This window comes from Notamacropus eugenii, chromosome 5 (assembly GCF_028372415.1).
Source record: "Notamacropus eugenii isolate mMacEug1 chromosome 5, mMacEug1.pri_v2, whole genome shotgun sequence".
In the NCBI taxonomy this organism is placed as follows: domain Eukaryota; kingdom Metazoa; phylum Chordata; class Mammalia; order Diprotodontia; family Macropodidae; genus Notamacropus; species Notamacropus eugenii.
Genome location: NC_092876.1, coordinates 259,853,495 through 259,869,663, shown reverse-complemented (window position 1 = coordinate 259,869,663; position 16,169 = coordinate 259,853,495). Strand labels below are relative to the sequence as shown.

The 16,169-nt window shown below is 35.3% G+C and overlaps 1 protein-coding gene across 1 annotated transcript in view; it reads left to right on the top strand.

Annotated features, from left to right (window-relative positions):
• Window positions 1–16,169, top strand: part of TMEFF2 (transmembrane protein with EGF like and two follistatin like domains 2) — a 298,310-nt gene that overhangs the window by 155,087 nt on the left and 127,054 nt on the right. Inside the window, exon 5 of the mRNA XM_072612710.1 lies at window positions 5,684–5,780. Coding sequence (XP_072468811.1) covers window positions 5,684–5,780 — 97 coding nt within the window. The remainder of the gene's footprint in view (window positions 1–5,683; window positions 5,781–16,169) is intronic.

Below are 16,169 nucleotides of genomic sequence, written 5' to 3'. Positions count from 1 at the left end.
TACCTCAATGCCTTTGCACAAGGGATTTCCTAGGTAGAACATATTCCCAACAGGATATCTAGCTTCTTTCAGGGGCCAGATCATGAGCCATTACCTACATGAAGCTTTTCTTGATTGCCCCTCCAATCTCACTTAGAGTTCCTCTCTCCCCCTTTAAATTACTTTATAATTAAGTTATAATATGTATATAATTTGTATTTACTAATTTGTGTTTGTGTAGTGTCCCTACAGTAAGTACCTTAAAGAAAAAGGTTGTTTCATTATTTTCTTTAATGTCCCCAGTGTCTAGCACACTGCCTTGCTTAGTAAGTGATTATTGAATTCAACTGAATCCTATTCTGCATGGTAGAATCTGTCATTCAGGGGAAGTAGCACTTAAGGTTCTGTTATTTAGGTATTAAGACACAATTTATACATATTGTCCAACAGACAAAGAGATTTTTTTGGATTGTTTATATGTCAAAATGATTCTGTTTGTAACAGGCATCTTTCAAAAAATATCATTGATCAGCCCTGTTAAAACAGAAAGAAAACTGCCAGGGGAGGAGGCAGATATTATAAAGATGGTCTTTTAGGGACTCCTCTCAAGTCGTATATAAATTGAACAAGTGAAGCATTTCTCACTATTTTGTGAAGAATTTTAAAACATTAATGAGATGTCCATTCATATCTATACTATAATTAAGTTCCAGCATTCATTCAACATTTATTGAGTGCTTAACATATTCATAGCACCATACTAACTGCTGACATTCACTAGAATGTTTAAGCAAATTTTTTTTTTTATCCTCACCTTTGTGTTAGGCAGTTTCACATTGATGATATATCTAGTAACCATATCAGGATCCTTAATAAGTATTTGGCAAGTGAGCTATATTTCAGATTTTATTAATGTTCTCCTTTTTTGACTATGCAATCCCATTTATGTCTAAGTCTAATTTCTTTCAGGATATTCCAACTCCCATGACCAGTATGAGCACCAAACTGTTTCTTTTATACAGTGTTCAATCAAGGAGAACATATACTTTTCCTAAAAGGGCTACATGGAAAATAAAATGGAAACACTAAAGAGGCCACAAAGAATTGTGAGAGAACTATAATGCTGCTATGATAGAAAATAAAGGAGAGAGAAGAATAACAGTTATAAAATGTTCATGGGTCTAGAACAAGGGTGGGGAATCTCTAGCCTCAAGGCCAGATGTGACCTTCTAGGTCCTTGGCTGCAGCCTTTTGACGGAGTCCAAGTTTTATAGAACAAATCCTTTTATCAAAGGGATTTGTTCTGTGAAGTTTGGATTCAATCCACATGTGGCCTTGAGGGCACAGTTTCTCCACCCTGATCTAGAAGTATCTTTTTTAGAAAAAAAATTTATAGAGTGAATCTGAGTTGGTAGGTGGCTCATCTAAAGCCAAGTGAAAAAAAATGAAAATAGTTATTCTTATAATTAAATCATGTCAAGTCAATTTAGTCCTGAAGCTATTTCCTAGGCAATAATTACAACACATTAATAGGGCCATGGTTCATATGCTGGCTTTGTTACTTCCTACATTTATGACCTTGATCAAATCACTTAAGCTCTCTGTGCCTCAGATTCACATAATCAGAACCTCAGAGTTGGAAGAAACCTAACAGACCATTTAGTCCTATTTGTAGCTAAACAAACATCCTTTTGTAACATATCCTGGAAGAGATCAGTCAGCTTTTTCTCAGGAGAGACGATCCTACTAGTTCTCTCAGCCTAGACCACTTGGGGTTAGACCTAATTAGTTAGGCAGATTTTCCATCAAGATTAAATCTACTCTGCAACTCTCACCCAACATAACTAGTTCTTCTTTCTGGGATCAAAGAGAACGAATCTAACACATGGTCCATATGACAACTTTTCAATACTTGAAATCAATGATTGTGATTTCCCCTGCCTCTTCTGGTCTAATCTTTCTCAGTTTCTCCAACTAACCCTACTTTGGCATGGTCTCATGCCTCTCTTCACCTTCCTTGTCACTGCCCTTAATGTTCTCCAGCTTATTAATCCCCTGCCCAAAATATGGCCCCTTCAACTAAACTCAGAGTTCCAGGCACAGTCTGATCAGAGGAGAGTATAGGGAGATGGAGAACCACTTCCCTAGTCCTGAATTTGATGCCTCATTTAACATAGCCTGTGTTCCTAGTAACATTTCACCTGCTGTATCACCCAGTTGACCCATATTAAGCTTTCAGTCTACTTGAAGCCCATGCTCTTTTTCAGATTGATTAATCTTATCCATGCTTCCCCCATCTTGTGAATTTGGAAATTTTTTTGAGCTCACAAGTAAGACGTTATACTGATCACTTTTACATTTCATCTAATGAAATTCAGTTTAACGTTCTATTCTGTTAAGATTCTTTTGGAATTCTGACTCCATCATCCAATGAATTAATTATACCAATCATTACTTAAAATGCTAAATAGCACAGGGCCATGTGCCATATAAGTAAAAATCATGGAGTTGAACTAAATGATCTCTTAGATCCCTGTCAGCTCTAAATACTACTTTTTTTAAAGAAACGTCTTAGCCAAAGGGAGAATGATCAGGTGAACCGCAGAATATTATTTGAGAGATAATATAATCCTATATTAATTCAATCTATACATAAGCATGTCTCCTGGATCCTTTTAGGCAGAGGGAGAAGAGTACAGGGACAGGGTTAAATTGAAAATGACAAAAAAACCTACACTTCCAAATTCATTCTGTGAGAGGTCAATTTGTGCTTAGCAGAGACAAAGACCTAATGGAGGGAAGCATTTGCCTACAAGTCCATATTCACACAAGGACAGTTTTACATCACTGAAGAATCTGGTGTTTTGAGAAACTGAAACATTTCTGTTTCAATTGAGGAAATCAGGTATGGATGAAGGGAGAATAGGAAAGGTGAGTATCAAGAGAAAGAAGATATAGGAGACAGAAGACAAATGCTCAGGCTTCACAGTTTTTCTGGTGGTTAATGTTCAGAAGTGTGATAACAAATAGAAACTGAACAAAGGATTGTTTTTGTTATGCAGCTATAGGCAGAAACATTTCTGATTCATATAATTTCAGGTTTGTCTCTTAGCTTGCCTTCCATGGCACCCAAGAGATTTGCTAATTGAGGAAATCATTCTTTCTGAATTTGGTTTCATCTTAGATCTAATGACTTAGAAACTACTAACAATGACCGCTCTAGAAATATAGTGAAAACTTTTGTAAGAAGACAAGTTATTAAAATAGGTTTCTTTTCTGCTTACAACATTTCCTGGTTTTCTGTGTTATCTTCAATAAATCCCAAAATAATCAGCTCCATTGCTGCAGGAACAAATATTGTCCCAGAATTGGCTCAGTTTGTACGTATAACCTTCCCACCACGTTAGCACATTTCCTGAATGATAGGAACTTACATTTGAGAAGCTACTATTCTTACTAATACTGAGGGGAACTTTCACATTAGCAGCTTCTATATTGCATTAATAATAAGAAAAACCATCAAGAGACTGACTTCAGCTGTTAAGTCTCCCATGAGGTGTATGCCCTAACGCACTGTTTTCCCCATGGTCCACTGTAATCATTTCGCCTGTATTAAAGTAATAGAGTAGATAATAAGAAAAGTACTCTGTATTTCAGCAGAGCATAAGGTTCCTTCTTGTCTTTTTCTGCAAAAAAAGAAGTTTATATTAAGATATCTAAAGTTTACTTTAAAGCAACTACATCTACCGCAAATGTAAGCTTTTCTGTACTTTAATTTAACTTGTGATTTTTCCAGGCAAGATATGAAAGATGAAGCATGCACAGAAGAAAACAAAGGGGGTTGGGATCTGGGGAGGATAAAGAGGAATAAAAAGAAAGAGTAATCAATGAACAGCTACCCTTGCCTGAGAATAGAGAAAATAAATCAGATGTCCTAAAAAAAAATAAATCAAGACATTTATCTGTACACCGGAGAGTAAGGAAAGAGAGAATGAAGTAGTCTGCCATATGTGTGTGTGTATATATATAATATATAACATATATACATATATGTATATATAGATATAGATAGATGTAGTTAGAAAATCTCTCAATAGAGATTTAAAACAAGATGTGATAAGAAAATGTTACATTAAAACAGAATGTGTTGAGTTTGGTAGATTTGGTGTCAATGTGAATAGATCTTCTCTTTCTTTGTTAAAAGTGTTATCTATTAGTTTCAATGGAAATTGATATCTCCAATGCAAAATTTTTAAAACAGTCACTTCTATTGAAAATACTTTACTTTTCCCTGGCATAAATTCTTTAAAGACTTTATTGCTTTAAAATACATTCTTAATGGAGACAAGGGCAGAGAAGGATGATAGAAGAGAGAGCAGATTGGTGATAGGGGCAATTAGAATGCTCAGTGTTTTGGGGTGGGGGGAGGGGACGAAAGGGGAGAAAATTTGGAACCCAAAATTTTGTTAAAACGAATGTTAAAAGTTAAATAAATAAATAAAAAGAAAGAAAGAAAGAAAGAAAGAAAGAAAGAAAGAAAGAAAGAAAGAAAGAAAGAAAGAAAGAAAGAAAGGAGAAAGAAGGAAAGAAAGATAGATGTGGGAAGATCAGAGCTCACTAAATTAAGTAAGAGTGCTTGTTTCTAGAAGAGCCTCATCTTAAAAAAAAAAAATACATTCTTACTTAGCAAAGAGTGATTAAGGGGGTAGGTGAATTAGTAAAATGTCTCTTGTAAAGAAAACTTTTTGGGTTTTTATTGATATCTTTCATTTTGATATCACCTCCATTTTCAAATATATCCCTTCCTTATCCCCTACCTAAGTATCCCCAGGACTAGCATAAATCCCCATGCATAATAATATTATGTTATAATGTAAGAAATATTTATTGCATTGAATAGGACATGCAATTAATTTCTTAACTTGAAACACCTCTCCACCCCCAAAATAATGATTTTAAAAGGTTAGATCAGATTGATAAGCAAGTAATTTCTTTTAATCTATTCTAATACAAACTTTTAAAACAACTTATTATTTTTTCCTTCTGATCAGCAAAGAACAGAGTTGATTGAAACTTCAGTTTTTGTTTAAATTGTGTACATATATACTTCTCATAGGAAACTGCTGTAAAGGATTTCTTGTGGAATTTGTTAATTACCTCATTCTCTCACTTTCATTTAAAAAGTTAAGGTTATTAAATTGCTGTTAACTAATGACTGTTTCCTAGAACTTGTATACATAATATTGTTTTACTTATGCAACTTAAAAATAACAATGTAATTCAGAATCATCCTGAACAGACATTGTACATGAAACAGAAGTCGTTTTTAAAGGGTAAAAATAGAAAATGCCATGATTTTTTTTATTTAAGCCATACAACTTCTTTAAGAGAGATAACCATTTTAAGTAGAACTTAATTATCTGCTATAAAAAGTTTTGCCAGTCACTTTTGATAAATCCAACATAACACATTTTGCTTATAAAAAGTATACAGTCACCATATATCTTTCTTTGGGTGATATTAGCGTTTTTAGTGCCCTTGAATTTCGAAAAGGTTATCATTGAATCTACAGACTGTCATTCTTTTTCTGAAGAATGAATTCCAACAACTTCAGTAGAAAAGTAGGTTACCTTACTAAAATAAAAATCATTTTCTTCTTCATTGTGTATACTTATCTATATTCTTTCTGTTTTGTATCCTGTAGTCAATGAAGGATCGGGAGAAACCAGCCAAAAGGAGACATCCACCTGTGACATTTGTCAGTTTGGTGCCGAGTGTGATGAAGATGCAGAAGACGTTTGGTAATATATTTGGCACTTAAAAATTATTATGCTATTGGAAAATGCTGCTGATGAGATTATTTTCTATCCCTTCAACCCACTCCTTTTAGATGTCTTCAGAGTAACTTATTTGACCCCTTCCCAAGAAGAAAATGAGAATTTTCATATCCTCAGTCATTTCTGTTGTACTTTAGAAAAAGAAAGTCAAAGTGCAATAATATTAAACTCTATTCAAGTGACACAGGAACAAAGTTACCTCCTCCCCCACAAAATACATACACATATCCAAATATATGTAGACATACATACAGCCATATAAAAGAGAGCTGGTCTCAGATTCAGGAAGCCCTGTCTCTGTCACCTATTGGCTATACGACTCTGGACAAGTCACTTAACTTAGTGTCCCACACAACTCCTCAATTCCCAGTTTCCTCCTCTGTAAAATGAGCTGGAGAAGGAAATAGCAAACTGTACCTATAACTTTGCCAAGAAAACCCCAAATGGGTTCACAAAGAGTCAAATATGGCTGAGAAACAATTGAGATAGTACAATCTCTGACCTTGAAACTAGAAGATATAAGTTTAGACGTGTCAGGAGGGACCTGGATTAAAATCATGTCTCTTGTCACTTGCTAGTGACCAGAGAAAAGGTGCTTAATCTCCCTAAGGTTTAGTTTCTTTATCTGTCTTTGTTCATATGTAAGTAAACCAGTTTGAATTGAGAAGGTTTTGATATCAAATTCATTTTGATATCAAACTAGCTATGGCTAGTTCTTTTCTAGGACTTGAAATACCATTTATATAATGAACTCAGAAAGCATATTGTGATTTTTTTTAATATGATGTTGGTCAAACTACCATGATATACATGAACATTTTATCAGGTTACTTACTATTAAGTGGAAACAACCAAGAGAATAACCTCTACCAAGTTACAAGGTGATCATGAATCTCTAGTCATCTGAAAGTACTAGCTATATAAATGACAAGCTATTTAAGGATATTTGAGCATCATTTGTTCAAACTCTAGCTCTTAAAGTATTCTCCAATTACCTTCAATGTACCCTTCTAGCCCTAACACAGTACTCTGCTCTACTCACTTTACAGATAAAGCTAAACTGGCATTCTCACTGTCCTTGGTTCTGGTTTTGGTTTTTTGTTTACTTATTTGCTTTTCCCAGCCCAGAGTGTTACTCCCTGCCTGAACAAGAGAATCTCACTCCCTCAGGATATAATTTGATTTTACTAGATAAAAATCCATCCTTTCTTCAGGTAGCTCCTCTTCCAGTGAAACCTCTTTTCCTGTTCTCTAACCCCAACCTACTCTGCATTATCATCTTCCTTTAATTTTATCATAACACATGAAATAGACTTGTCCTCTGCCTTTATATACATATATATATGTCCATTTTGTATGATAGTGATTTGCACATGTTTTATCTACTTTATCAGATTGAAAAGTCCTTGAGGTCAGGGATTGTGTCTTAGTTATCTTTGTAGAACCAATACCCTCTACATATTCAGCTCTTAATATTTATTGGGTTGAATTGAATAAAAGAATCCCAGTGATTTTTTTTAAATCTGCCAGTCAGTTCTAGACATCAATCAATTAAGAACTGAACAAAACAAGTTGGATTAAAGGCAGGAATGGGTTTTGACTTCAGTGTCTTAAAGTTGTTGAATACTCTTTTTAGTGAAAGGATTTTCAGTATCTCAATGACTGCCAAAGCACTGATTCCCTTGTTTTTTTTCTTCCCAGTTTAAGTCCATGAATAACTTAGTATGTGTGTAATCAGTACTGAGTACTGACCATAAGAATTATAGTAACGTTATTGTGTTAGCAATGTTCATTACTTTTTTTTGAAACATGGTGTTTTTAAATTTTTATGAAACATGAAATTTTAAAATAATGCTACACTTCCTTTCAGTTCTCTTATTATCGTCTTAATGTCCTGTTTAAGTGACATGATTTTGTTTTCCACTTTTGAGGATTCCAAATTGTATGACAAAGAAGCTGAGTGTAACTTGAACTGTGACACTTTAAGGAGTTTTACAGGGCAGTGTAGTCAATTTTGAGAGGTCCTACAGTGGGCTATAGATAGATGGCCTCATTAGTCAGATAAGTAGGAGATTGTAACAGCAGGTATTAGGCAGGTGTCCAGGCAAACAAGTGATTGGCAATGGAAGGGTTAAATGGAAGATAACAGGGACTCATTCAGGATATAAGACAGAAAGAATCCAATCTATGCAAGGACATGTAAGGGGGGAGGCAGTGAAGTTTCATGATGAAACATGACAGTACTTCTGTTCCTAGAAAAACAAAAATAAAAAATTGATCCTAGGCAGGGAATCAAGATAAGCATTTAAGCATTTGGGAAGTGGAGTTTTGAACCTTAGGTTAAGAGTATCCCCATTGTTATGGGGATACAAGCAAGAACTCAATTAACAGAACCAAGGCATAAGGTCAGAACCTGAGTAGCAGCAGAGTTAAATTGATATGGGTCAGTGAATTACTGGCCTGTAGCTTCTCCTGTTCTTCCTGCTTGCCTGGGAACAAACCAGGTCTCTAAGTGTAGAATGGACTGAAATGACAGATGGAGTTTAAGTGGTCCCAGCTGTGAAGGTTAAAGGGCTAAAAGTATAGGGAGCCTTCCAAACCATTGTAATTTCAAGACAAAACTACAAAGTTCTGATGTTTTAAATAAGATATAATTAATATACTTATATAGTTAAATATTAGTAATAAGAAATGATTTAGATAATAGTACAAACACTGATAATATTACATAAATGCATCACTGTGGAAGACAGTGATCATAGTGGAAGGACACAAGAGAAAGATTGTAAAGAAAATCATAAAGAAAGTGATATGACCATGGAAAAAAGTTGTAGCAAAGTGAAAGAGAAAAATATGGAAGTAATTATGTATAATTATTCCCACTTATATATAATTATTCCCATATATGTGATTATTCCCATATATGTGTGTGTGTATATGTATACACACACACATATATGTTCTGGGCAGTAGAACATTCATTGAATTGAGAAGGTTTTGATATCAAATTCATTTTGATATCAAACTAGCTATGGCTAGTTCTTTTCTAGGACTTGAAATACCATTTATATAATGATCTCAGAAAGCATATTGTGATTTTTTTTAATATGATGTTGGTCAAACTACCATGATATACATGAAAATTTTATCAGGTTACTTACTATTAAGTGGAAACAACCAAGAGAATAACCTCTACCAAGTTACAAGGTGATCATGAATCTCTAGTCATCTGAAATAAGGCAAATTAATTGCCAAAATTTTCTCCTGGCCTAAGAAATTAGTAACAGCTCCTGTTTCACAGTAAGATCTGCACTGAATTACTCAGAGATATTGAGTCACTCCTTAGATAAAGATAAATCCTTGTTAGAATTAAAATATCAATTCACAGTCCACTGGTCCTGTTTTAATAATTAACTGAGCCTTTGAAGTAGGGAGTAAGTCAGCCTGGAAAAGGAGAATGGAAGGGAGGAAAAGCAGAGGGAGGGCAACAGGAGGTAGGAAATTGGAAAGGGAATATTTGGCAAGGAGATTATGTTAATAATCATGATACTCAATGTGTAACATTTTTAGCACCTTTTGATTTTCGAGAGACCAGATGACTAATGAAATAGGCTGATACAAGTGCCTCATTCATGTTCAGTCATTTCATTAGACTACACTAACTTTTCTCATAGGCCTTATTTTCTTCCTTTAGAAAGCATCAAAACTGTAGAAATCAGGAAGTGGACAGCCTTTATCAATAGAAGCAGCCTTTCTGTATAAAGACAGAGGGGACTTTGTTAGTCAGGAAGGAAGGACAATTCCTAGAAAGGTTGTCCCAGGAGAAAGTGTTAATATGCAGCAAGTACAGATGTCTATCCACAAAGCGTAGTATGATAATAGTAGAATTAAGCTTCCAAAATGATTGATTTAAAGTCAAGTCAGGATGGTGTTTGTTCTATTTTATAATTAAACTCCTGTTGAAGTTACACACACACATACACACACATACACTTAGATTATTTGGGGATGAATTTATTGCAGCTTTCTTTTTATCCATTTTCAAAAGATTTATTTTGGGAGGTAAGAAGATATGTCTCTTTCTAGAAGGCACAAAGCTATAGTCTGTGCATATGTAAATCCCATGACTTTACAAATGTAACTTGTCAGATAAAAATTTATCAAGATAGAGAAGAGCATGAGCCTTGAGATCAATCATATCAAAATTGAGTATATATTAATATCCAAATAATATCACTATGGTCTTATAAAATGAGAAATATCAGCTTCTGATTTAAGCAAAGCTTCTGATATTTGGTTGGTTTTGGAAACAGAACTATATTCCCTTAATTATCTTCCCTGATGGATTAGCTTGGTAGAGTCCAAAGTAGGTCAATGGTTACTCCCCCGAGCTGGGAACTGTTATTATGAGGTAATTAGCCTAGAACTTTCAGTTTGTCCTATCAATCAGGAGTAGTTTTGAGCCCTAGGGTGGATACTTGGTTCACTAGAAGTAGGAGAAAAGGGAGCTGGTAGCAGAGGCTGATGATGGGGAGGAGTGGCTATGAAGCTGGCTGCCTGCCTAACACTTCCAGAGTGTCAGAGTAGAGCAAGGAAGGGAGCACAGGTGTGGGAGCAGATGTGGTTGGACTACTAATGACATAAAAGGACAATTAAAACAATTCTGCTTTGCTTCAGACTTTCATTTTATAGCTTCTTGTGCCTATTTTAATTTTTCTTTGTTATTCTTTTCCAAATGCCACTCACAATCCATTAGCAAAATCATATTGTCCTCTAGTGTTATTAATTTCTCAGCAGTACTTGGGTTTATTTTTAAAGCATTAACAATCATCTTTCCAGTATTAGACTACTGTATTCTTATTTATGGCTGTTTTGGTAAATGGAAGGAATAGGCTTTTTGCAATCTAAAATAGTTTGGAAGGGAAAGTGAGCATAGGTTTTATTTTATTTTTTCTCTCAGCCCATTGATGGTCTATAACTTTTTTAAAAATGTGATTTGGCGTCTATTTTCATAAATACATCTTATAAAGACTATTCAATCTTAAGTCTTTTAACATCTTGCTACCTTAATTTGTGAACCATTTTGCCCCTGCAGAGATGCTATGTGGTTGGCATTAGTCCCACCTTTAATGCTTTTGGAGTTATGGGGTTCATGAGTACCTGCGGTGTGGCAGTGACCATGCATACTCTTTGGCACTGGATTTGAGTGTACATGCAAAGAACTGGGTCTGTTGATTTGAGATTCACAATAGTCAAGGAAATGAATGCTGAGGCATAATCAGATTCATGCCCTACACTTCATGAAAATATATTGCAGACAGCTCAAATGAATAATAGGTATAATCCTGTGGTTAGAGATGCTTAAAAAAGAGAGAGGATGACTCAAAAAACAGAAGACATTCTCAGAAGGAAAATTTTAACAATACAAATGCAAATAATCCTAATGAAAAGGAAGAGAAAGAAAACTGGGTGACCACAAGGGGAATCTGTAATAAACTGAGACTTTTAAAGGGACTTGTTCAAAAGATAGAAGGAGTAGTACATAAAGAGACTAAATGGGGGGGGGAAGTGGTTTCAACATTGTAAGGAAGGCTAAAAACCAGAATAACCGAGACTTATAAAAGATGGCAAAGAAAATAAAAGATTTGGGTTGTTTCTTGTTCTTGTTGCTGTTGTTTTAGGTAGGTTCTAAGCCTGCTGCTCTGTAATGTTAACAGATAACATAAAAAAAGTAAAACTGCTTAAATCGACTTTGCTTCCATTTTTTCTTCAAGAAGAATGATTTTCACACTGGAAATGGTAAAACAAACATTGTTAAGGGAAATCAAATTCCAAGGGAGATAAGAAGATAATAAAGAAACAAAAATTTGCTTTAAATGAGTTCAGGTCTTCAAATATGGACAAATAATATCCAAATGTAATGGAAGAACTACAAAGGTGACTCCTGAGCTACTGATCAATAATCTCTGGGGAGTGATGGAGAATAGGAGACAGGAGAAAGGCAAATTGTGATTCTAGAAATTCCAAACGATTTGGCTTGATAGAGACAAAAGTCTAGAGCAGATGATGAGGCAAGTGATTGATCATCCTTAGAAGAAGTGGTGGTCACTAGGAGCTAGCACTGGTTCACAAGTCAAATCAAACTATGCTCATTTTCTTTAGGATCAACATTTTTTAAAATTAATATGCCATGGATTTTCAGGTTGAATGAAAGACTTCCTTTAGATCTGGGGAACTGAGAAAAGCAAGGATAGAAGTTCAGCCAGCTAAGTGACACTGTTGATAAAGTAGTGAAACTGGAGTCAAGAAGACCTAAGTTTGTATCACTGCTCACATGCGTATAACCCTGAGAAAGTCATTTAATTTGTATTTGACTTAGTTACCTCATCTGTAAAATGAGAATAACGATGGCACTTACTTTCCAGGGTTCTCGTGAGGATAAAATGAGATAATATTTGTGGTACTTTCAAACTTTAAAAAGTGCTATATAAATGTGAGTTATTATTAATACAAGCTAATGTTTTAATCCATTTTAAAAAGGTCTATTTAGACCAATAAAAATAACCCTTTACTCCACTCTCTAGATGAGCAATGAAATCCTCCATTTTGAGGGATTGAGTATTAATATCTAACTTCAGTATTACTGGTTTTAGTATCATTAATTAAGGCTTTATTTACCTTTTCTCAAGCCATGTTCAACTGATACTTAAATTCTGGGTCACTATTTTTGATATTCACCCCTAGTAAGATTGTCTCTTAGCAAGGCTAGACTGACTCCGAATTCCTCCCCATCTGATTTGTTTCCTCAGCCTGCCAATACACTCAGTTCTGTGATGTTCCTCTCTGTACTTTTACTTCTTCTAACTGGTTCTTAACAGCTATTTATATACAAGAATAGATGAATTTTTAGTCAATTCAAATTTGGGCTTGTAACTCGGGACAAATGACTGCATTTTACTACTTGGTTTTTAAAGAAGTTGCCTTCTTCCTTTTAAAGCACAGGGATAGGGATTGGGTCTGTGATATAGGGAATTAGCAAGTGAAGAAACTCCCTGTATCAGTCAGCAGGTTGGCACCTTCTCTACAAGTTATACTGGTGAGGAGTTATTTAGAGCATTGAGGGGTTAAGTGACTTGCCTGGGATCACACAGATGGTATTTTTCAGAGTCAAAACTTGAACCCTTGTCATCATTGCTTCCATGTGAGCCACCATTTTAAATATCACAAAAAATAAAAATAAAAACCTAGATAACCAAAGACAGAGGGTTTGTAACTACAAATAGGACAACATTAGCCAGAGAACAGATAAATTTATGACAAGAGGCTTTATGTTACCTGGGTACCTTATTTATTCTGAATAGTTCTGGCTCTGGTTTCTGTTTTGAAGATTTTTATTGCTTAACTTTTATAAGGAGGAGTTCTGTGAAGTCTATTTGGAGGCTGGGGACAGCAAAATTAGAATGTCATTATCATCAAAGCATGGATAGAGCATTTTTTCCCTTTTTTAAAGAAAAATTACTGGATTTGTAGTTCAAATACTGCCTCCACCACCTGTGGGACCTTGGCAATCACTTAATCAATCTAGATCTCAATTGCCTCACCCGTAAAATGAAGAGGTTGTACTAAATGTCATCTCTTCCCAGTTTGAATCTAAGTACCTGTGATTCTTATTCTAGCCTGTTAATTCAGGAATTCAATTTTAAGTGGAATAGTGCTGGACTGGGCTTCAGAAACACCTGAATTCTTATCCCGTCTCAGACACTAATCCTCTAACGAGTCCCATAAGTTCAGTTAACCTCATATAACTCATCTGTAAAACTGAGATGGTAGCAACATGGACTTTGATAGGGCTGTTGTGAAAAACAAATAAGGTCATGTACATAAAATTCCTTGCTAACCTTAAAGTGAAATATAAACTTTAGTTATTATTATTTCCATTTTGAGAGCCAGAGGAGAGAGTGCATTCTAGGCATGTGGCTTGGCTTGATATAGTAGCAAGCACCTCAGAATACACAGGAGGGCCTGCTGCACAGGTTCTTAGATCTGCTTTTCTAAAAGGAAAGCAGCTTTTGAGGGGTCAACAATCTTCTTTAATTACATTCACCAACAGAAAAAATACAAGCAGAGAAATAAAGACCAATAGACAGGGCTTCTAACTGTCTGACCGTAAGCAATACATTCATCACAGATCAACAGACAGATCCAACTCTCTGACCATTACATCCATACATAGTAACCAGAGACAGAAGCACCAACATCTGGGTTTTCAAAGTTGGGGGGGGGGGAGTTGGCACTGCTATGCAGAGTCTTACCTGGTACAGGAATCTTCTTTCAAGGGCCCAAAGCAAAATTTCACCTCAGAATATATATATATATATATATATATATATATATATATATATATATATATATATATATATATATATATGTGTGTGACACACACACAAACACACACACACACACACACACACACACACACACACACAAGATTCTGTCATCACCCAGTGCCTCATTAATTAAAAGGTGTGTGTGTGTTCCAACAAAACAAGCCTCCCCTAATCAAGGTCCCTTAATGGGTTCCAGGTGAGGCCTATTAATGGGCAGGGAAGATCTTGAACTCTAATTAACTCTACAGCTGCATAAATGTATGGAGTTTATAGAGTAAATACTAAATTTATAGAATATGTAGAGATCTAGTTTGGCATATTGGAACATAGAATATGACCTCTTTTACCTAGTCAAAAATAAAATAAAATAAACCAATCTGCGAGGGGAAAACCCTCCAGGTTTCTGGCCAAAACAGAAATAATTGCTATTTATATTCACTCTGAGCCATCAAAACCCAAACATGACCAAGTAAGACAATAAGAGCCAGAGTGATTTGGGTTTAGGGCATAGCTCCATTTGAATCCCATGGGTTTTACCAAAACTTGGTTTTCCAATGTTGTACTTCAGAAACAGCACAAATAAAACTACTTGTGGCAAAAGAGTTAATTGCCCCTTTTTAATGATAGAATAAGTAAGTAGGGAAAAGAAAAAAAGAAATCTAGCGCATAAACCCCAAGATATTTTGTGAGATTTCAGTGATCAAAATTTAGGGGGGAAAGTGGCTGCTTAGTCAAAGACAGGTTACTCCAAGTAGCCTTTAAGGTTTAATTCCTGGGTTTCTATTATTGTAAAGAAGTAGAGCTTTCCAAAAGTAAACAGTCTGTTTCAAGAGATGGTGGGTAACCCCTTTATTGTCTTTATTTAAGACAAGCTAACAAAAGACTTAGCTCCCTATTTGTCAGGAATATTTTAGAGGGAGATTTCTGATCAGGTAAAGGTGAGACTAAATGACCTCCAAGGTGCCTTCCAACTTTGAAATGCTCTGTTTTTGTTTTTCTTTTACTAAAACAAGTTTTGTTTATGTGTGTGTGTGTGTGTGTGTGTATGTGTATGTGTTTTTAATGTCAGGTTTTAGAACTCTCTGGCTAGTGAAGTGACACATCACACAACTCTTAAAAGTTGTCTGTTACGAATCTTCATCTCCTTTTAGGCTCTGATCCCATGTTGACAATTTTTAAAGAATGGTGTAACAAAGGGTGGCACTAGTGAGTTGTTGAGTAGAGTGTTGCCATTCATGGAGTGGCGTAAGTAGGGCCTTCGGATGGAAATTGTTCTTCTCATTGTATTCCTCACTTTAGCCCCCAAGAGAGGCAGCATGCTACAATGGAAAGAGCAAAGCATTTGTAACCAGAGGCCCTGCGTTCAAATCCTACCTCTATTTCTTACTGCCTATATGACTTTGGGCATGTCATTTAATTTCTTTGGGTCTCATTTTCTTCATCTGTAAAATGAAGGCTTGGGTTAACTGGCCTCTAAATTTTCTCTCACTTCTAAATCTATGATCCCAAGAGCCTATGTCACTTGCCACATCTTGTTCAGGTTGTGGGGACAGGAACATTGTGGTAGTAAATAGTTTATGTGCCAAAGGACTTTGGCCTGTATGTCAAGGATTTCTGAGTTATATCATAGAGGCAGTTCTCAAAGTGTGGTTTAGGAAACCCTAGGAGTCCCCCAGACCCTTCCAAGAGGTTTGTGAGGTCAAAACTATTTTCTTAATAATACTAAGATGTTTTAATTTCTAATAGAGTAAATATCAGTAGACATAACCCATAAATAAAAGCTCTTTAATAGTCCTCCATCATTTTTAACAGGATAAAAGGGTCCTGAGACTCAAATGTTTAAAAGTTGCTGCTGTAGAGATACTACCCTGCTAGATCTCCTCAGTAGCATTAAGAGGTCTGGTTTCAAATGCTGTTTACCCATTTCTCATTTTTATCAAAATCTTTGGATTAATATGAATGTAAC